At 33.2% G+C, this 22,024-nt stretch overlaps 2 protein-coding genes across 8 annotated transcripts in view; one reads left to right on the top strand and one right to left on the bottom strand.

Moving 5' to 3' along the window:
* The window catches only part of LOC108972717 (probable G-protein coupled receptor Mth-like 14), a 15,869-nt gene extending 9,698 nt beyond the window's left edge, over nt 1-6,171 (bottom strand). For 2 of the 6 annotated variants that reach the window (XM_018939443.1, XM_018939448.1), the window contains exons 1-2: nt 4,232-4,330; nt 4,024-4,157 (exon numbers count right to left, since the gene is read on the bottom strand). In XM_018939443.1, coding sequence (XP_018794988.1) covers nt 4,024-4,157; nt 4,232-4,255 — 158 coding nt within the window. In that variant the 5' untranslated portion in view covers nt 4,256-4,330. The other 4 variants (XM_018939444.1, XM_018939445.1, XM_018939446.1 and 1 more) reach the window with 4 other exon arrangements.
* A 1,968-nt stretch (nt 6,172-8,139) lies between these two features.
* Nucleotides 8,140-22,024, top strand: part of LOC108972731 (nucleosome-remodeling factor subunit NURF301) — a 41,300-nt gene continuing 27,415 nt past the window's right edge. Inside the window, exons 1-10 of one of the 2 annotated variants that reach the window (XM_018939474.1) lie at nt 8,140-8,423; nt 8,617-9,000; nt 9,597-13,535; nt 13,708-14,094; nt 14,159-14,491; nt 14,552-14,664; nt 14,866-16,288; nt 17,795-17,925; nt 20,134-20,177; nt 20,843-20,884. In XM_018939474.1, the coding sequence (XP_018795019.1) occupies nt 8,730-9,000; nt 9,597-13,535; nt 13,708-14,094; nt 14,159-14,491; nt 14,552-14,664; nt 14,866-16,288; nt 17,795-17,925; nt 20,134-20,160 (6,624 nt within the window). In that variant the 5' untranslated portion in view covers nt 8,140-8,423; nt 8,617-8,729 and the 3' untranslated portion in view covers nt 20,161-20,177; nt 20,843-20,884. Of the gene's footprint in view, nt 8,424-8,616; nt 9,001-9,596; nt 13,536-13,707; nt 14,095-14,158; nt 14,492-14,551; nt 14,665-14,865; nt 16,289-17,794; nt 17,926-20,133; nt 20,178-20,842; nt 21,072-22,024 lie in introns of those variants that run through there. The other variant, XM_018939473.1, reaches the window with a different exon arrangement.

The raw sequence follows: 22,024 nt of genomic DNA, 5'->3' as shown, positions 1-22,024 counted from the left end.
CGAAGAATTTTGGTTTTTTTTCTTGCAATTCTTTTATATTATCAAAATGTCAATAAAGAACATATTAAACATTTGATAGTAAAAATGTTTTTCATTTTTTTTTATCTCAGTTTAAAAAATGCCTAAAATTCATGCGACTAGACCTGAATACCCCCATAACTGCACACTAAATTAAGATCTAAAGCTGTAACTTGGTAGAGAGGATCGCAGTAGCAAGGGACACCTGCGGCCAAATTTTCTGAAAAAGTGGGCGTGTCCCGCCCTTTAACAAGTTTAATGTACATATCTCCTAAACCACTTAAGTTACAATAACCTAAATTTTATGAGTACACATTTTATAAGAACTGCTATCCACAGTGTGAAAATGAATGAAATCGGCGGAAAAGCCCGCTCACTCCCCATATAACGATACTGTTAAAAACTACTGAAAGCGCGATAAATCAATAACTAAATTCGCTAGAAACAATAAATTTTACTAGCGGGATGGTATGAGAGAGCTTAATGAAAGCCGGTGTGAAAATTCGACGATGGGCGTGGCATGACCGAAAATCAGACAGCAACTACGCCTACTTTCCATATAGCACAATTTTAAATTCCACTTCATTCGTTCAGTTTCCAGTACACAAATCTAGAAGCAATTCATTCAAAGGGTCCTTCTCCACTTGGTTCAAGCCTCTAGGCATCGAATATTCAGACCCCGGTACCAATAGTTGACTTTTGATCGAGAATATCTGTCTATGTGAAATTAATGGATAATCCTTCTCTTATAATGATAAGTATGTATGTCAAAAATGGGTTGTATCGGACCAATACTTCCCTTACCCCCACATACTTAATATAAAGTTATTCGAAATTTGGGGTGACTTTATACCGCTTGTATCCGCCAATATGTGAGCCATCCCAATGAAAATAAGAGAGCGCGCTTCTTGCAATTTGCAAGAGTATAAAATGTTCGGTAGCATCCAAACTTAGCTTACTTGTTGATAATAAAATGTTATTTGAAGAAAGTTGGAATATAGAAATATTGTTTAGGACGGAAGCAAAATTGTTTAGAAAGATGAACTGCCGATCTCTTGGCTTTACAGTAAATTTTTGTGCGTTAGAATGACTCAGTTTATCTTGTAAATACATATACGTACTAATTTTTCGTTAGATTAGAAAATATACTTATGGTTTAACCGATATTGATATAATGACAAGTTTTGATAATAAAATATTTTTTGAAGGACCTAGTTAGCCCATGTCGGACCACTATAGAATATAGCTGCCGTACAAACTGATCGATAAATCTTCACGTAATTTAGACGGGAATATGGTCCAAGACTGTACTGCATTCTTCGAACATATTGTTTATTTAATAATTTTGTTCACCTAACGGCTGTACGTATCCCATACAAATAAATGAGTTAGTGTTATATATAATATATGTGTATAAATGATCAGGGTGATGAAAAAAGTTGAAATCCATGTGATTCTCTGCCTTTGCAAGTTGTATCTTGAGTAAAAATTAAGACAGCTTGAGAAAACTTGATATACGTTTTCCCTGACAAAAAAACAATTACAAATTCGTATATGAGTTTAAAGGAAAACCTCTAAAGTGTCATAACTAATCCCTAAATAAAGATATAGATCTGTCATTTGACAAAGAGGAATGCACTAACAAAGGCCACCTATGGGCTCAAAATTTTGAACGCGTGACCCCACCCTCTTATAAGTTTAATGTACATACATATTTCGTAAACCAATAAAACTGCAACAAACACGTTCAACTAAGGCGAATAATATAAGTGTGATAATAGATGAAATTAGATGATACACTTCCAATATAACGGTACTGTAGTACTTAAAGCAATATAAATAAATAAAGTGGCTTTAAAGGGGCCGGTAAAAAATTGGACAATGGCACTGTCCATTTTTAGGTAAAATCACATATTTCTGCTTCACCGATTACAACCAAATTGGGAACTTAACATTATTCCAACATTCTTATTTCACAGTATGAAAATAGACTGCAACCACGCAAAAAGTTCAAGACCCTAGGTACCGAATTCAACCTATAGTTGACTTTTTATGGCAAATGTCGGTATTTATTTGAGATATATAATTGAAATTCAGGGATAATTTTTTCCTGACAATGGTATGTCTGTGTGTCAAAAATGGGTTGAATCGCGCCAAAACTTAATTTTTCGTATTTTAAAAGGAATTGTTTTTTTATAACATAAGAGAAAAAATTATTAAATAAAGAATTGCAAACAATTTATCCGCGTTATTTTCGTTATTTTTTTAGTAATATTATCAAAAACAGTGAAATTATTCAAAACATATCCTTGGTCGATCTAATGTATGTTCTTATTTCCTTCTCATAAAACTCATTTATTATTAAATTTATATTCTAATGTTGTTAATTTACATTGGTATTTTATTATTATTGTTTCAATGTAAATATACAATTTTGTTTTTTAACAGTTTAAATATACTTTTTGTCAGCTTAATTATTATTTGTAGTGTTAAAAACAAAATAATAACTTTCGAAACAAAAACCACAAGGGGTATCTATTGTAATGGTCTAAAGAACCTATTGTATAAATCGGACATACGGCCTAAAATCAATTACAAAGTTTGAAATATCTTTTCAACCAAGGAAGTACAACCAAAGAAGTACCAAGCAAGTACAAGGAGGATACCCCAAAATCGATACTTTTTCTTCAAAATATTTTCAATACTTTTTAACCACTAGCATTTTTATTGTTTATTCTGTATTTTTTATACCATAATTAACATAAGAGATATCATAATTCATATGAGAGATATAAGTGTTTTTATACTCTTGAAACCTGTTGCTACAAAGTATAATAGTTTTGTTCACCTAACGGTTGTATGTATCACCCAAAACTAAGTAAGATAGAGATAGGGTTGTATATGTGTATATATAAATGATCAGAATGATGAGAAAGGCTGAATGAAAAATAAACGAGTTCCTAGATTGGAGTAATCAAACCACTGCCACGTCTACAAATCGGCATTAACAGAAAACCTAAGAAGTGCCAGGGCATCGCGGTAGCTCTTATAAGTTTAATGTACATATCTTCTAAGCTACTAACGCTACAACAACCAAATATTATAAGAACTCTTATCGACAGTGTGAAAATGGATCAAATCGAAAGACAACCCCGTTCACTCCCCTTATAATGGTACTGTTCAAAACTACTAAAAGCGCAATAAATCAAAAAATAATTACGGCACCGCCCTCTTTTTGGTGGCATTTTTTTCTATGCCACAGTGTGAAAATTATGTTGAACATTACTACAATTAACGTTACATTTTAATTCTAAAATAGTATGAGAAGACTTTTTGATGGCATTTTTTTTTTTATATTACTATGCCACATTGCGAAAATGGACGAAATCAGACTACAGCCATGTCTACTTCACATATACATAACTTCCGGTATACCCGTTAGTAGTGTTTAATACTACTAAAATAACGATGAATCAATAACTAGATGTGTCAGACAAATCAAGTTTCATAATTGGCATAGTAGCCGGTTTCAAAATTGGATGAATGTGTATTAAAATATTTCCCTGGCGTTGCTACTTGCCAGTTGCAAGAGTACGAGTATTAAATGTTTGATTGCACCCGAATTAAGCCCTTTCTTACTTGTCCATTCTCAAGATCGCTAACAAGTTTCTTCGGGCGAGCTAATATTATATACATATGTATATCAATATTTATTTCTCACTACTGGGTACACTTACTTATTATTTTCGAACGAATACTTACATACACTAATACATAATAATATATACATACACTTCTACAAAAACATACTAAAATTGAAATTATGGCTAAGAGTACTTAATTCCTAGATTAGAGTCTTTAAAAAATTAAAAACGTCGTCTATTATTACTGTATAACTTAATTTTCGATTTGGGTTAAAATTAAACGTGCTAATTTTAGCGCGTTGCTACAAATATCGAAGCGAACGAGCGTTTGAGTGGTAAAATACCATACTTATTAACTTACATGAACTTTAAGAGCGTATCGTTTGTTCCATTTATGACTGTTTGTGATAATATGCCATTGAAACTCCAACTCTCAACTATGCAGGCTATTATCACAAGTATGCGTATCAGCAAATCGTGCATGATTACATTACCCTGAAATACATATATGTGAATTACACTTTGACTATTTAGTTTCAATTTAATTTAAACGAAAACTTCGTACATACGTATCTGTGTACATATGTATGCATTTATCTATCTATTGTATTATGACATCACAAATATTTTCGTGCAAACACTCTTATCAGTGGATACAATAAAACTCTTTCACATGGTTCGCAATACTTATAATGCAATTATTGCCTAAGTGATATACCCGTCATCGTATATGAATAAGAATATATTATGTACAGTTGTGTTCATAATAATAGGAGCATTTCATCAAAATTTAGTATAAAGCGAATAACTTTGGTTCTGTGGTTATATTTTATAATATACATATAAAAAGGAGATGAAGGCAAATAGGAAATGATAAAACTAATTGTTCATTAAGAGTTTATGATTCAGTTGTTGTTAAATAAAAAACATAGAGTACATTATTCTCAAACGTAGCAGCATATTTTGACGCAAACTTAAAAATTATAAAAAATCGAATGCAAAATTTGCATCTTATATTTTAGTTTTAGTAGCATGGCCAGCATTTTTGATGACAGAGTAAGAAATATATATGCTTCATGAAGTCAACAAACTTTTTACACCTTTCACTTTCAATGATATACCTTGATTCTCTTATTGTCAATAGTCTTAGTTCACTCCAGGATTTCTTTATATATTTTATATTTATAAATTGATCCATGAAGCCAGAAGTTTTGTATATCGCACCGACACCGTATTATGAGAAATACCTCCAGCACCACCATATTTTATGGTCTTCTCTGTGAATCTTTATTTTAAAAGCAATATCTCGAAGACAATTAGTTTAGATGCATCTACATATATATCCCTATATCTGTCCATACCCTCTTTCTCCACAAAATCCCGTTTGTGTGACGGTATGCAAACGCTTCCACGGCACGCGTACTGCTATTTTAGTGAACCCAACTGTACATACATATAAATTTACACATATTGGTAGATACATATGTATGGATATTTAAAATATGTATGTATATATTGAGTTGATTTAACACATTTTCATATTTGGATGTCGCTTCACTTCTGCGATGGTTATCTTATTCGTCAAATTCGCTTTGCTGGTTGATCATTAATAGATACACATATGCACTCACAAATTTACATAACTATGCATAAAGTCGAATATTTGTTTAATTGAAACTAGCGAGAACTTTTCCGGTTGTTGCAAATACCGTAAAGGAAAGCAAACACAAAAACAAATTTTACATACATATGTACGTACGTATCATTTACAGACACTTGTCAATTGCTCACACAATTACTTCACACACACGTTAAATTAATTAAAAAATCAAGAAGCTACGACAACTCTAGAGAAATTGTGTATTCTTTGGTAGATTCATAGAAATTAAGTTACTCACGGATTGTTTTTAATGTGTGAGTAATGCTCACCGGTATTTTTTTTTCGTGGCGCGCTTTCAACTCTATTTATTTATTCGTTTGTGCACACTTCCCTTGCAATACCGCTCGAAATAAAATTTTATTATTTGTGTTATTGTTAATATATGCATATAGCTACATACGTATGCCGTGCGCTCAGTACCGACTTGACTGCGTTTAGCGAATAATAGTTAAAGAATGAGCTTGACTGTAAATACAATTATTTTGGCCTAATGTTGAGTATCATCATATTGGAATTCGTGCTTTTATTTCTTGATAAGATAACGGTATTAGGGTTTTGTGTACTTTGCAAACTTGTCCACTACCGTTTTACCGCCGAATTGGTTAACGTAATTGCACAAAATCGCAATTTCGAAATTAATTTGAGCTTATTTAACATCGCACGGACATCATCACTCTTATACATAGACGCACAGACATTACATAATTTAGAAAATAACACATTTACCCATCTATAAACTGGCTACTGATGATTTTCAAAATAGCTGGAAATTTTAAGTTCCGTTTTAACACTTCTCTATAAAATTCAATTGCATATATTGAATTATTGTAATCGGTGTTATAAAAAATGAAAGAAATGTCAAACCTCCGAATACAATTTGATACTTGAATCAATTTCATATACGTATGTATGTATAAGGTTGTGCCGATAGCCCAAAAACGACAATTTGAGAAAAGTATTTTAACTAATAATGTCAATAACAGTCGTTGTGTTTTGTTTTTAACCATGTTTCAATTATATAATGTCGATAACACAAAAAAAAAACAATTTGCCTAAAGTAATTGGATACATTAAGTTAAAATCAACTATTTCGTTTTGAATATTTTTGTTTTTGTGGCTCAAAAATATAGTTTTCAAAGATTACAACCACTAAAAATATGTTTTTTGAGTGATAACTCAATACAGTCAAAGAAAAACAAATGATTTTGACATTTGGAAACTCAAGGAAATCATGAGAAAACAACATATGTAAATAAATTGTTTTTTAACATTATGGTTACACATTTTTTTCGCAAAAGGAAGGACGTTCCAAAGTTTCTGAGAAAACCACACAACTGGACCAAATAAAGAAATGGACAATAAGGAAAGGTAAGTAATTCTGCAAATCTTTTAAATTTTGTTTAGATATGTATAATAATTTCATTTCTATTTAGGATTTCAAAATGTGAATTAACAACTCAGGAACAGCTGCAGCATTACAGGGTATTATTTCACCATAAATATCTTTTTATCCGCATATGTGTTAAATACATACATACATACATATTTGAACATAAAATTTTGTCTGAATTATTTAAACATAAATATAATATATTCGAAATTGAGCATTTTATTGATTACGCTTCACTACTTCAAATTGCATACATACATAATATTACATAAGTATGTATGTGCATCACTTTGAGCTTCTGCTCTCAGTATAAACCAGTTTTAGCCAACATTAATTTTTTTCACTCATGTTCCATTTTATTTCGTGTTTCATTCATGCTATTGTAAATTTCCGAAAATGTTGTTACGTTATTTTGCATTTCAGGTGAGGATATGTACATATGTATACTATATATACTTAGAAGGAAGTAAAATATACAAACACCGTAAGTTACATATTTATTGTAATAGACAAATGCCTATATTTATAATAGATAACTCATCCTATTTCAATAACATATTTGCAAATTTCTTTAAAAATATTGAAATTATCAAAACAAACACAACCGATTATTGTATTTTGAGGTTTGCTTTCACACATCACACATTTGTGAGGTAATTGTGAGCATTTAAACTTCTAAAATCACGTCAGCAGTCGTAAAATTTCACAAGTAACAAACACCTCACAATAGCAAAGGAAGTGATTTTTGTGAGAACATTAAATAGGGAATTTCCTATTTATATTTTGATAATTTTGTGTTATAAACATTGTATGGTTATACGGTTAAGAAATCAAAAAATAAAGTAAAACTTATTTCAAATTGACTTTCAATAAAAACAAATGATACAAAATACTATGTAATAAAAATAATTGAAAGTAAATATCTTTTTAAATTTCGCTCAGTTTTCAATATTCCTTATTATTTACTTGAATTCTTCATGAAATGCGTATGATAATTAATAATATTAAATCCAATATATAATATTAAAAATATACAATAGTTAATTTATTATTTGCAAATAAAAAATACATTTTCATTTAGCTATTTTTTCCGAAACGCTGACACCCTGTAGTGTTATTTAATAACTATTTTTAACACAAATCTTTACTGAGTTAAAATAACGAAAGAATTTTTAATTAGTCACTTCAAAAGTAGTTTTAAATCAATTTTTTGCAAAAGTATTCTTACTTGATTCAGAAAATTATTTTAGTATACAAAATAATAAGGTTTTCGCTTATTATTACGGCAAGTTCGCTCGTTTTTCCATCATGCGCACTTCTCGGACACAACACATGCAGGTGGCAACATCGTTTCGCCATATTGCACAAAACGACTGCCAGAGGTCGTCTTCGGCGTTCTAAAATAAAAGACTCGCTGTGATTGGTCATTGCCTACTGTACGTTTTGCGAGTTAAAAGTGAGGAAAAATCGCTAAAGAATAAAATGTTCATAAGAACCGTATAAATTATTGATGAATAGTGCAAAGTTTTTATAAATCAAATACAAGTGTTTGGACTTTTTCGATAGTATATAAAATCGTACGCGAAAAGTTATAGCTTATAGAAATAAAGTGAAAAATCGTTTTTCATAATGGCGGCCTCGATTGGCTTGAGTTTTCGACTGGCGAAGCCATCAATTGAATAAGCGCTAAAGATACAGTTTTGGGAGGAAGGTAGAGTATTTAGCAGAATTGTCAAAAATATGCAAACATTATTTCTTTAACCCCATTGAGTAAAGTGTTTGTTTTTGTTGAAATTTAGTGAATGATCAAATGCTTGTTTGGAATGCTTAATAATGCCTGGCTGTGTGCGTTACAATTTTAATAAATAACCTTCAATTTTTATTCCTGGTTTTTTTTTTTGCAGGTTTTCCAACATCGCAAACTATTTATTTTTATAGAAAATTATTTTAAAGAATATTTTGGCAACAGTTATTAAATATATTTTTAAAAAATTTTTATCTAAACGAAGTTTAAATAATGAGTGGACGTGGTAGTCGAAAACGGGGTAGGCCTCCGAAGACGCCAAATGAGCGCGCTGGCACTAAATTTAATTATCATCTGTTGAAGAAGCCAAAATATTTGAGCAAAGCCAGTGATTCTCAGTTAAGTACTCCATCGGCTTCGCGTGCTTCTTCACCTCAGGAAAGTGATGGAAGTCGCAGCTATAACAGGAAATCCACCAGCAAAAGCACCAGGGGCAGATCTCGTAAATCGACAAGTAGTACGGCTAACGTAAGCCGAAGAGGAGGTAATACTCGTAAACAAACAAATTTGTTTACATTTTCTTTTGATTTTAGATTTTACAACATGACAATGGTGTTAATTGCCTATCGAATGTAGTCTCTGCTACTACCTTTGGTAGAATTTAACTATACATTTTTATTTATATGAAAGAAATTTTTTTATTTACATATAAAATATTAGTTCGCGATGCACTTAAATTATACTTATTTATACGAGATACTTTAATGCAGTAGTAGTTATTTCAAAATATAGTTATGGTACGATTTACTTAGGTAGATACATATGTATTGTTTTAAGTAAAATAATGAGGTATTATTATGATATAAATAAATAAGTACTGATATAAAATTTAACCATTAATTATGAATTTTACTTTAATATGTGTAAATTGTAATTATTATTTATTTAATTGTTCTTAGTTTTACCTAAAAATGTCATTCGATATGTACTTGATTATATTTTAATAGTTATCATAATAACTTTTCAAGTTAAAAATAAAATGATTAAAGCTAAGAAAGTATATTTTTGACAGAAGTTTTTCTTCATTTAATTAATAACCAACTTCATACATTTTAATTGTTCTAATATTTTCTTTAATAGGCTACGAATCGGAATATCACTATGGCTCTGATTTTGGCGATTCAAGTGAAAAGAGTGATATTGATGACGAATTACTCTGTTCTGCCACAGATGAAGAGAGCCTTGACGCAGCTAACGAAAGTGAATCCGAATTCTCTGTGTGCAGTTTTACTCAAAATGGTGTTGGTCGTCCGCCACGACCACCAAGTCCTGAACCAATTTGGTTGCAGGATCGCAAATATGATCAGCTCGAACTGCCTGAATCTTCAGAAGATTTGCTAATGAAAAATGAATTTTTACTTAAGGCTCTTAGTATATATGAAGTTCTACGCAGATTTCGTCATTTGGTGCGTTTGTCACCCTTCCGCTTTGAGGATTTCTGTGCTGCTTTAGCATGTGATGAGCAAAGTGCTCTTATCGCAGAGATACACATCATGTTATTAAAAGCAATTTTACGTGAAGAAGATGTACAGGGCACACACTTTGGGCCACTTGATCAGAAAGACACTGTCAATATAAGTCTATACTTAATTGATGGTATAACATGGCCTGAAGTACTACGATGTTATGTAGAAAGTGATGAAATATTCAGCAGAGAAGTGCATAACATATTAAGTGCAGGTGATTATCCATTTACAGGCGTCACGGATCGCATAACAGTTTTACAATTTTTAACTAATCAATTTTTAACAACGAATGCTGTACGTGACGTGATGTTACAAGAGGGGCCAATACATTATGACGATCATTGTCGCATTTGCCATAGATTAGGTGATTTATTATGTTGCGAAACATGTCCTGCCGTTTATCATTTGGAGTGTGTGGATCCTCCTCTGAATGACGTACCAACTGAAGATTGGCAGTGTAATTTGTGTAAGTCACATAAAGTAACTGGAGTTGTTGATTGTGTGTTGCCACAAGAGAAACAAGGTGTACTTATAAGGCAAGATATACTCGGCTTGGATAGACACGGCCGCAAATTTTGGTTTATTGCAAGAAGAATTTTCGTCGAAGGTCAACCCGAACTGGATAATGACAAAATTTGGTACTACAGCACGGAGTCGAAATTAGAGCATCTACTAAGCGTAATCGACAAAGATGATTTGGAAACAGGACTATACAATCAATTGACGGAGCGTAAAGATGAAATTGTGCGTCAAATGAAAATTACCGAGTCCATTACAAAGGAGCACAACAAATATCAACGGCTTTCTTATATTGATGAGGAAAATAAGAAAACTTGGGCATTAATCCGTGGTAATGAAGACGAAGACGGGCAAACGCACGAGAGTGCCACAGAGAATAAAATGATGACACGATTGAAAACAAGTCAAAATGTTAATGAACCTAATCATTTTAAATTGGGCATGGAACATGGTTTTAAAAATTATGTAAATCAATACACATCAAATCCGATTGCATTGAATAAACCGCAGCGTAATGAGGAACGTGACAAACGGCGCCATTTATCACATAAATTTTCATTGACCACAGCATCAGAGTTTAAATGGATTGGTGTTACTATGGGCAGTTTAGATAGTATTACACAAACATTGCGGCAGACATTATTAAATTTCGAGGAAAGTGTACCTTCGTCATTTATGATACCAAATTGGAGATTCATAAAATGGAAATGGCGTAGAACAGTAACGGATGCACGGCGCCCTACAGAATTCGTAATAGTATTATTACTACTCCAAGCATCGTTTAAAAGTGTTATTTTTGCAAACGTTTGGCATGAACAGCTTGGTCATATTACATTATGTCGCATAACCTCGGCAGAACGTGAAGAACGCAAAAAGTTAGAGAAACGTGAAAAACGTGAACGTGATGACGAAGAAGAGCGCAATCGCCTTGCTTTCAACTATATCAAATACTCCTTAGGGCTTAAGCATCAAGTGTGGAAGCAAAAAGGAGAAGAGTATCGCATACACGGCCAATGGGGTTGGATGTGGTTGTCAACGAGTCGTCGTTGCGGCGGTGGTGTTGGTGTTAGCAAAGCTCGTCGTGCTCCCTATCGTCATGGATTGGCTATACCACCCGTTAAAGTAAATGTACACTTCACAAAAGGAAGCGATGTAGATGAGATCATTAGTGTCGATCCGCGTACACATAAATTCATTTTGCAGTGCAATGCAGCAGTAAAGAAGGAGGCCAATTATTATTATTTACAAAAATTTAAGGATGTTAAAATAAAAGAGATCGTTGATGCTGGCACAGAGGGTGTCACGATTGATGTTTCTAAATCGCTTACAATGCCTGGCCGACTTTTGTATCCCAAAATTGCTCGTAAGAGTAGGCTTGATGATTTGTTATCACGTCGCATGGAGCTTAAGCAAGCAGAGGAAGAACTTGCCGTAAAAATTGAGAAAGACGGGGACGATACACAATTAGCCACACAATCCGATGAAAGCAAAACAGATGTTAAAAAGGTGGCCAAAAAGACATTCCTAGAGCGACGTTTGATGGATATTCAATATGTACAGCAAAAAAATATGCCCAACAAAGATGTTAATCTTGATTTAATCAATTCGTTAGCTAAGAAAATACAAACTGTGCGCTTACAATTCAGCCAGTTAAATAGATTCGCTAAACAATATCGTTGTTATACGAAAGAGTGTAATACAAACTCCAATGCTGTCTCGCAAATTACGCAAAATACTTGCTATTCACCACTTTGCCTACAGAAAGCACGCGCTAAAAAGGAGTTATTGTTGTTGCTACGCAAAGCTCATATTGCTGGTAATGGTTCCAAAGAAACAGTGGCCGCTATTTTGGGTGCCGTGAAGAAGCCTTCAATACTGGAGCAAAAATTAACCGAAGGTAAAAAGGATGCCTCGCTACTGCTAGATGAGGCAGACGATTGCCGTTGGTTAATCGATGAAAATCCATTGGATTTAGTACAAGATTGGGAGCATGCACGCACTGTAGCAGTGCCATATGATGATAAGCTTTTAAGTGATTGTTACAAGACGAAAGAAGAGCAAAGTCCCAGTACGAATGTCGTAAAGGAAGAAAGTATGACAACCGGTGGTTCAAGCGATGGCGGTATGGAATTCATTGATAATATTGATGTTTGCAGTAATGTTGAGATTGAGAGTTCGGAAACTACAAATGATGATTCATCAGCAGCTTTAGCGTCCAGTAACGATGGATTGGGTATGGATCCTACCCAAGCTAAAAAATTGAAAAAGCAACAAAAGTTGCGGGGCAATAAATCTTACATCGCCACCAAAGACGTTCTCAATCAAACATATGAGAAGCAAGCGGCTGCTTCAAGTGTCAAACAAAACCGCCGATTTCCCACACAACCACGCATAACGAAACGTGAAGATGTTACGAAATACGAAAAAGAATATTATGCGAACGGCAAGGAGCGCTTATATGCTGCCGATTCTCCACGTGGACGCATTTACTTGTGGCGCGATCAAGCGATGCTAAAGGATCGCAAAAACCTAAAATCAGAGGACGATAAAAAACCAACACTGGAACCATCTAAAAATGCACCGATCGGTTCAACATATCCATTAACATCGCAATTCTTAACACACAAACTTAAGATGAGTATACTCGTATTGCCACCATATGAACTAAAAAAATTAGCGCGCATGGGTGGCAAGACCACTACAAACGGTTTCCATCATTTAGCGAAGAGTAATTCTGTGTGGCCATATCCATGTTCGCGGCCGCTTTTCAAAACTTGCTGGTCCTTCCGCACCAGCAAAGCGACAACTCTATCTGCAGTTGCACTGCAATTGCGCATACTATGGTGCTGTTTACGGTGGGACGATATGATTGCCAAACCACCATCAGCTGATGGTAAACATCAAGTAACAAGTGAAACCGAGATTGTAACACAGGAGCTATTGAAGTTCCGACATATGGGTCGTTATGGCGAGCGTACACAGTATTTACGACGCAAAGTTGTTGTGCCACTTGAAATGCCGAAGACTATACGTGGTAAGTTTGCTGATATAATTTCCAAAAATTTGCATATTTTTTCCCCCTGAACAAGTTGTTTTTGTATATATTATTGGTCGTTATTAGTCATATTTGTATTTGTTTTGCGAGGGTTTCGATCTTTGAGTATTAGTAGTTTATTTACTATCATTGTTGTTTTGTAATGTAACAGAGGTTACGTCAATTCGTTCTGGTCTGAGAAAACGGAAACGTGCTGAATCCCCACAACCCACGGAACCACAAATAAGTGAGGAGTGGGTGGAAGAGGATAAACTAGAATTGTGGGAAATAAAACTAATGGGCGAACGTCATGAGAAGAGCAAACAGACAACCATGACACGTTCTGTCGTCTTGCGTCAAGCAGCGGAACAAGCCGGCGCATCGCCATCTTCCTCTTCGGCATCCAGTGCTGGTGGTTCTAATGGTTCCACCACCAAAGTGGTAATAACCGCAAAGAGTAGTGAAGAAATCAAGGAAAAGATGGAACAACAATTGAAATTACAACGTGCTGCACATCTTCAGAAGAAGAATCCTGAAAATCCTAAATTACAGGCGCAAGGTAAGTTTCTTAGCAATGCTTAAATAATTTACAACAATTAATATTGCGTTTACGTAACCGATAGTGAAGGGTCAAATAATCGGAAGCCGTCGTGTTATCGTAAAGAATCCCGACGGTACAACACGCATTATACAGCAAGCAATTACAACGCCGACACAAAAAGTTAATAGTAGTGGTCAAACCATAACACAAACTTCAAGTGGTTCGAGTACAAGTGGGCAATCGTCGCAATCCTCCACCAACCCTGCACCACAACAGTCTAAAGTGCAAATCATACGTGGTCCTGATGGCAAAGTCAGCGTGAGAGGCTTAAATCCTGGGCAACAGTTAATACAAATGCCTGACGGTAAACTGCACGTGTTGACAACAACAACAGCACCAGGCAGTGGCGCACAAGGTAAGACTGTCAAAACACATTTTAATATGTAAAGTTCTTAATGAAATATATTCGAATTAGTTACCAAAAAACTACCAGTGAAACAAGTGACACCATTAAATTCCCCAGGCGTAATGAAGCAAATAACTGTTAAACCTGTGCAGAAGACTGTTCCAGTGCAAAGCACTCAAAAGGTTTATCTTATATACCATTATATTTTCTATACAATAATAATATAATAATTATTCAAAAAGTAGCATTGTTGTAAAAAGTTCTTCATTGACTTTCTACAACATTGCTTCTTTTTTTAATAATTGTATTTTCTATACCTAATTCAACTATTCAATAAATTTAAGAAAAAATTATTATTTTTTATTCAAATTAACACCTTTTAGTCTGTTGTGACTTCTGTAACTACCCAATCCAAGCCAGTTCCACCCAAGGCCGTTGCGCAGGTCATAAATCAACATGTCACTGTGAATCCCGCAACAACTGTGCAAAAAGTTGTTACCCAAACAATACCAAGTGCAAACCAAGGCACCACAAATGCCACAAAAATCACTACAAATTCTCAAAGTATTCCACAATTTATTGTTCAGCCGGGTCAGAAGTTATTGATGGGACAAAATCAACAAGGACAAAAGGTGTTAATAACCACCGGCGGTCAACAGTTAACCCAACAGCCTGTTGTATCCAATTTGCAAAGCATACAGCAGGCCCAACCACAGCAACAACAACAGATTATTGTAAACCAATCACCTACATCATCGAACCCGACCAACAACACTTCTCCACAAGCTACGCAAAAGGTGATACAACAAATAGTGAATACCAGCAATGTTCAGCAACAAATTGTGATTGGTGGTCAGCGAATTATATTGAGTCCTGGACAAACTATAGTCACGCAAAGATCAGTGCCACAAAATCAAGCTGTACAAGTTGTACAGCAGCAGCCACAACAACAGATTGTGCAATCAGCTGCAACACAATCCACACATCACCAACAAGTTTTAGTACAAACCACCAATTCACAGTCTGGTCTGACGCAAGTGCAACAGCAGCAACAAACGCGTCTTGTGAAGCAAATAGTGGTGCAGCAACAGCCACAACAACAAGCACAACAACATCCAATACAAACAACAAATAACCATATAGTCGAGTCGAGCACACCGACTCAGCAAGTTGTAAAGATTCAACAGCAACAGCAGCCACAACAACAACAAACAACTACGGCAGCACCTCAAACCACTAATCAACAACTCGTCGTGCAAAATTCCACCTTAGCACAACAATTGGCCCAAGGCAAATTACAAGTTGCCACCATAAATGGTCAACAAGTCATCATACGACCGTTGGGTAATAATCAGGCGCAAATTGTCGCACACATTAAGACGCAAAGCGATGGCAATGCACACATCATAACGAACAGTACTTTGGAGACGGCACAATCGTCGCCCGAAAAATCAGTTCCAGCTGTTGTGCATCAACAAGTACAATCCAAAGCTCAACCACAACAGCAAATAATACAGCGAACTACACTAACACAACAAACCCAGCAACAACAACAAACAACCTATATGAGTCAAGAAAGTGTGCAACAGCAACAACAGACCACGTCCACCCCAACCAAGACCATGTCGATTGAGGAGAGTCTGCTTCAAGGCCAACCACCGGGTACGGTTATTAAGTGTGTCACGGCACAGGTCATACAAACCGAGCAAGGACCACGAATTGTGCTGCAGGGCTTGGTCGGCAATGATTTCACACAACAACAGTTGGCACTTGTGCAACAACAAGTAAAGCAACAACTCTTGAAAGGTATATTTAAAGTCGGAAGTGTATCAGTCGTTTATGTTTTTATTTATTTTAATTTTATTATTATTATTATTATTTTTTTTTTTTTTTTGAGAAAAAATAGGGGTGACTCCATCCAATACCAGAAAGCAACAATTTCATTAAAAATTAAGAGAACCCAAGGGGGTTGATCGGTTCATTGTCACGCATTGCCATTAAGCGAAAACACAAACAACTATTACAAAGCTCCAATTGAATATACATAACCGAAAATTATTAAAGGTGTGATAATGCAATAAGTAAATGCATCAGAAATCATGACCCAATTTGGATCATCACTTTTCTTTCAAGCTCCTAGATTTCGAATATCTGGACCTCAGTACCCAGAGAACTTATATTCGTGGAAATAATATGTGGGGCTGCAAATATAGATAACATCGGTTCAATACTTCCTTTAGCTTCAACATACCTAATTGAAAGATTGCCGACTTTCTAGCTGACTTTAAACGTTTAGAATGATTAATGTATGTGATATTTCAACGTTTTCTGTTTCATTGTTTTCCATTTCACTGATCAATATACCCAAAATATACAAAGTATTTCCTCGCGTTTAGTCTTTTAGAATTGCGAGAGTATAAAGTCTTCGGTTACCCCCGATATCCCTTCCCTACTTGTTTTCAATACAAAATAAAATAATATAAATAAAACGTATTTTATTTAATTATTCATAAACATTTATTTTGTTGCTTTCAAAGTGACCACCAGAATACACTTTTGCCAACGATTTTTCCAGTTCTCTAAACACTTTTCATAAGCACTATTTGGGATGGCCTTCAGCTTCCACGATCGATGGTGGTATTCTTGCGTTTTAAATTCGAACCCAATCGTATTTTTTTTTTCATACCCAAAATATGCACAAATCATTCGAAAATCATCGCTAACACTTGCTGGACTATTTTATTTTATATTTCCATTAATGAAAATGAAAGATCGTGTTTTACTAATAACAGCGTATATTTGTGCCTAAAAAATGTAATTTTGAGCGGAAGCTTGTACTAGCCCTTATATTACTAATATCAGGATTTTCATGTAGTATTGGGAAAAATAGATAAAATCGGGTCGATATTACCCCAACTCCCATATACTACATATAATGATTTTAATTTTTCCAACAAATGCCGAATTTGCTTGGATTCCGATCCTCTGGTTGACGATTTACACCTTAAAATATTTCCCTGGCTTTGGTTCTTGCAAGTTGCAAGAGTATAGAATATTCGGTTGCTCCCGTACTTAGTCCTTTCTTACTTATTTTATTTTATTTATATTACTCAATGTTGTTTTGTTGTGAGGATTAAATTTAATTTTAACGTCACCAATATTTCTTATAATAATTAGGTCAATATTATTTTCTAGAGCAATAAAAATTTAATGATATTACTCTGCATATTTAACGTTATTTTTTTTTTTTTTTTTTTGCTTATTTTCTATATTTTACTTCTTATTAACACTAAATATATGTCGTATTTTTAGCGCAAGAATCCAGCGGAAAACAGGGCGTCTTAGGACCAACGAAAATTTACTTAGCAGTCCAGCCACCTAACGCTGTTCTGAATTCACAACCGCCACCACTAACACCAGTACATCAATCCACACATCAGCAAGTGAGTAGTTGTTGAACAAAGAAAAGAAATAAAAACGCAAAAGGTTAAAAAAAAAATAGTTCAAATAATTTTATAAAAAATAAATAAATAAAAATTAAATGTAAGTGTATATTTTTTCAATTTATAATTTATACCACACATAAAAATATATTATATAGTATATACACAGTGCAGACATTAGCCTTTTATTATTTATTACAACATATGTTATATTAATTAAAATATACAGTTACTACGCAGTTATATGGCTAATCAAGTATATACTATATTTACAAGCAACAGAATTTTTGCTGACTAAATCGAAAACGATAATACCTTATACATGATCACACATACATACGTTTCTAAGATAAATATTATAAAAAAAGACAACTTTAAAATATTATGTTAAGTTTCAATAATACAATAGCTACTTAATTTACACACAAACATAAGTGCAGTGCTGTTAGAAAGATTCTTTTAAATTCTGCTTAAGGATGTTTACATTCCAATATAAAAGATCTAATGAAATACAAAACCCCAAAAAGGACTAAATAACTCAGTGCGTTGGGTCTCTATTTGTACTGAATTGAAATTTTGATGACAATGGGTTTTAAATAATTTGCAATTGATTTGCTATTTAATCTATGCTATGCGTTCCTTCAATGCACTTTTATACAACTAACAAGCAGGCTAAATAAAGCAAGTGAAAGTTAATCATACTCATTTCTAAATATTTATTATATATTGAATAAACTAAGTTTTTTGTGCATATCATTAGTTTTTGCGTATATTCTTTCGGGTGTTTACTACTACTAATGCCTTTAATTATGTTCCACAAAGTATTATGACATTATAACTTAGAAAATGATAGCCAAACTGCACGTTTCGTTATCCAATGGAAGACACTGTATGTTTAAAGAATAATATGCATATAATATATTGTTAAAATACACACATTGCATCAACAGCTAAACGAACATATGTACTTTAGAATTATGATTATGCCCAACACATACCATTAAAATACATACTATTATTTTTCTTGTATTATTTGGATTGCTAATTACATTAAAATTATTATTAATTATTATTACTTTTAATTTTAAGTCTTAAAGTATCGAATTGTTTTGTAATGTAAAGCGCTTTTTGCAATAAATTGACTTAATGATACCGAAAATTGTTTTAATTGTAATTTTTACATATTTTGGTTTTCTTTGTAATTAAAAATAAAAATTAATAAATAAAAAAAAAATAACAAAAAAAGCAAATCCACTTAATAATTAAAGTGTAGATTAAAACAAAAGCGAAAATGAAAATATGAAATTTAACTGACAATAATGCTAATAAGAATTTTATAAATATTAAAGAAGCAACAAAAAAAAAAAAAAATATTGCTGTTTTGTTATTTCGAAGCAAAATTTAAGAAATACAGTATTTAGTGTCGCACACTCACATTACTGTACATATCTTGTTTGTTGTATCTGAGTTAAAGTAAATGAATGAAACATTTTCATTGTAAATTCTAATTAAGTAAATGCATATAAATAAGCAAAATAAAAACTTATATTCGGATTAGTTGGATGATTATTTGTAATTGGCCTTTGTGTTGACAAAAAGCGCTCGCTAAATTGTAAAAAAGTAATATGAAATTGTTGTTAAATTGTAAAAATGCAAAATGCAATCAAGTCATGCATCAAAAAAGTTGAAAAATTTAGAATCTGCGTTTTATAAACACATTGAATTTCAATTAAATATTTCTAATGTGGCCATTCATGAAATCTTTAAAAGAAGTAAGCAAAAATTGAAGAGATTAACCCAAACATGACGGCAAAAAGCAGTCAAAAAATGCAATAACGAATAATTTTACTTAAAAGAGTATAATTAATATAAAAAACGAAAGCAATGACAAAAAGTACTTGCCCGATAAGTAATATATTTCAGAAGAAACAAAAGCAACTAAAACACAAAGGCTTATCCATAAATTAATCATCTCATCTAATCAAAAGTATACGCAAATTTTTACGCTGCGCATTTACAGCAAAATGCTTAGTATAAAAGATAACTCCGTTTGTTTTCTCTCAAATACAACGCAACATTTAACATTTACTCAAATAATTCAAATACACTAAACTAAAAGTGCAAAAGAGTAACAAATCGTTAAAACTTCCCAAACAAATGCTGCTTTTCAAGTCATGTCTGTTAATCTCTTCGAAAACTCTCTTAAAGGTTTCCTGGAATAAGTACTACAACTGATCTTTTACGAACACAAGGTAGGTTTGTCGCCGCAATATTTACAACAACATATGCTACCTTATACTATATATGCATGTATGTACATATTTCAATTTGCATTTTTATAATTTTTTTTTATAGATCACAGTAGTAAGTTTACTAATTATTTTTGTCGGAAATTTATTTGTGTTGCACACATCTGTATTATTTCGTAATTATCGACAAGACCGTTGTTGAACTCTTAAACACACAAAAAAAATCTACCTTCTATTGTTTTAACCAGGGACCGTAACAGTTATGAGGAAATAGGCAAAATATCAAGTGTTTCAATTTATATTTTACTCCTTACAAAATGAGAGATATTTAACTTGTTTTAAATTGAAATGCCTTTTTTTATAATAATATATATGCAGTTAAATGAAAAACTAAACTATTATATTTTTATTTGTAATTATTTTATTTATTTACTTACCATCAGCTAATACAACAAATAAGCATTTTATAAATTTGCAATTTTATATATGTAAATAAAATTATTTCAAGCATTTCGGGAAAGGTTTAAATCGACAAATATTTTATTCCTTTCATTTTTTTTAAACTTGTTCGTCTCATTGATTACGATAAATTGTTAATGTATTTAGTAAAAGTATTTAAATTGAAGTAATTAACGCTTTATATAAAATAAAAATTTATCACTTTACAGGCGTCCTTCCTAGCTAAGGCAACGGTGACTGAACAAAGCAGCAGTAACCTTGAACTTAATGCCAATAAAATGGATGGAACAAAAAACCAAGATAAACCAGATTCAACCATACTACAAGACATTCAAATTCAACAAACATCACAAGGGAATAACACAATAATAAGTAGTCCAAGTGCCGGCACTGGATCTCAGGATTTGATTGTAACTTCACCAGGATTTTTACAAATCTGTAAGTGCTTTGATCAAATCAAATATAAAAATTTAGGATACATTTTACATGTACATATTTTCAAATACGAAACATGCAGTCACTGTATGGTTTTCCCCGAAATTTCATAATTTGTCAAATATATGGACAATTAGATGCTAAAAACCTGAGGAAATCTAACTACCTTAACAGAACGTCTCAATCGCTTCATTGTTAAAAAATAATGAAGGAATTATTAATAATATTGTAATTTTTAAACTCTGGCTACCATCAGTCTCTTAAACAACATAAACTCAAACATCAGTCACCTATTCCTCTATGTACAGCGTGGTGATGAATAACTGTTACCTCTTTATGCAGCCCTACAGTGCCCAGCGCAGCAAAAATTCGTTTTAGTTTTTGTTGTTGTTTTAAGTAGGGAAAATAATGCCCCAGTTTGTAAATGAACGAAAACTTGTAGTGAAGTTGTATTTAAGAGACAAAAGACCCAGTGAGATTGTTAAATCTTAAAAAAAAATCATGTCAATAAAATTTTCGTTAATCGGAGCTCAGAAATTATGAAAAAGACCGGTTGCAAATGTACCGTTAGAACTCCAGAAATGGAGATAAAAGTACGCGAGCGAATACGTTGATATTGACCTATTTCGGTAAGGAAAATCGCCATGGACATGGATGTGTGCCACAGAACCCCTCAGAGGAAATAGCCATAACTCCCGAAATCTTCATCTGTTATGCTATGTGGGGACGATATCCGAAAGGGCAATCTACCTTTCCCCTTTTCATTGAAAAAGTCGTAAAAATTGAGGTGTCACCACATGACGCACAGTTATTTGGGAATCACGCTTCCAGCAAGATATAGCTCACAAGGCTAGAATTGTTCAAAGGTGGTGTAAACCGAAATTCCATGTTTTATTTCATGAGATCAATATCTATTAGAGTATTGCTAATGGGGGGGAGGATGGAGTCATGTGTAG

This window comes from Bactrocera latifrons, unplaced genomic scaffold (assembly GCF_001853355.1).
Source record: "Bactrocera latifrons isolate USDA-ARS-PBARC rearing strain unplaced genomic scaffold, ASM185335v1 scaffold_42, whole genome shotgun sequence".
Taxonomy (NCBI): Eukaryota; Metazoa; Arthropoda; class Insecta; order Diptera; family Tephritidae; genus Bactrocera; species Bactrocera latifrons.
The sequence above is the reverse complement of the archived record's forward strand: the minus strand, read 5'-3'. Positions and strand labels throughout refer to the sequence as shown.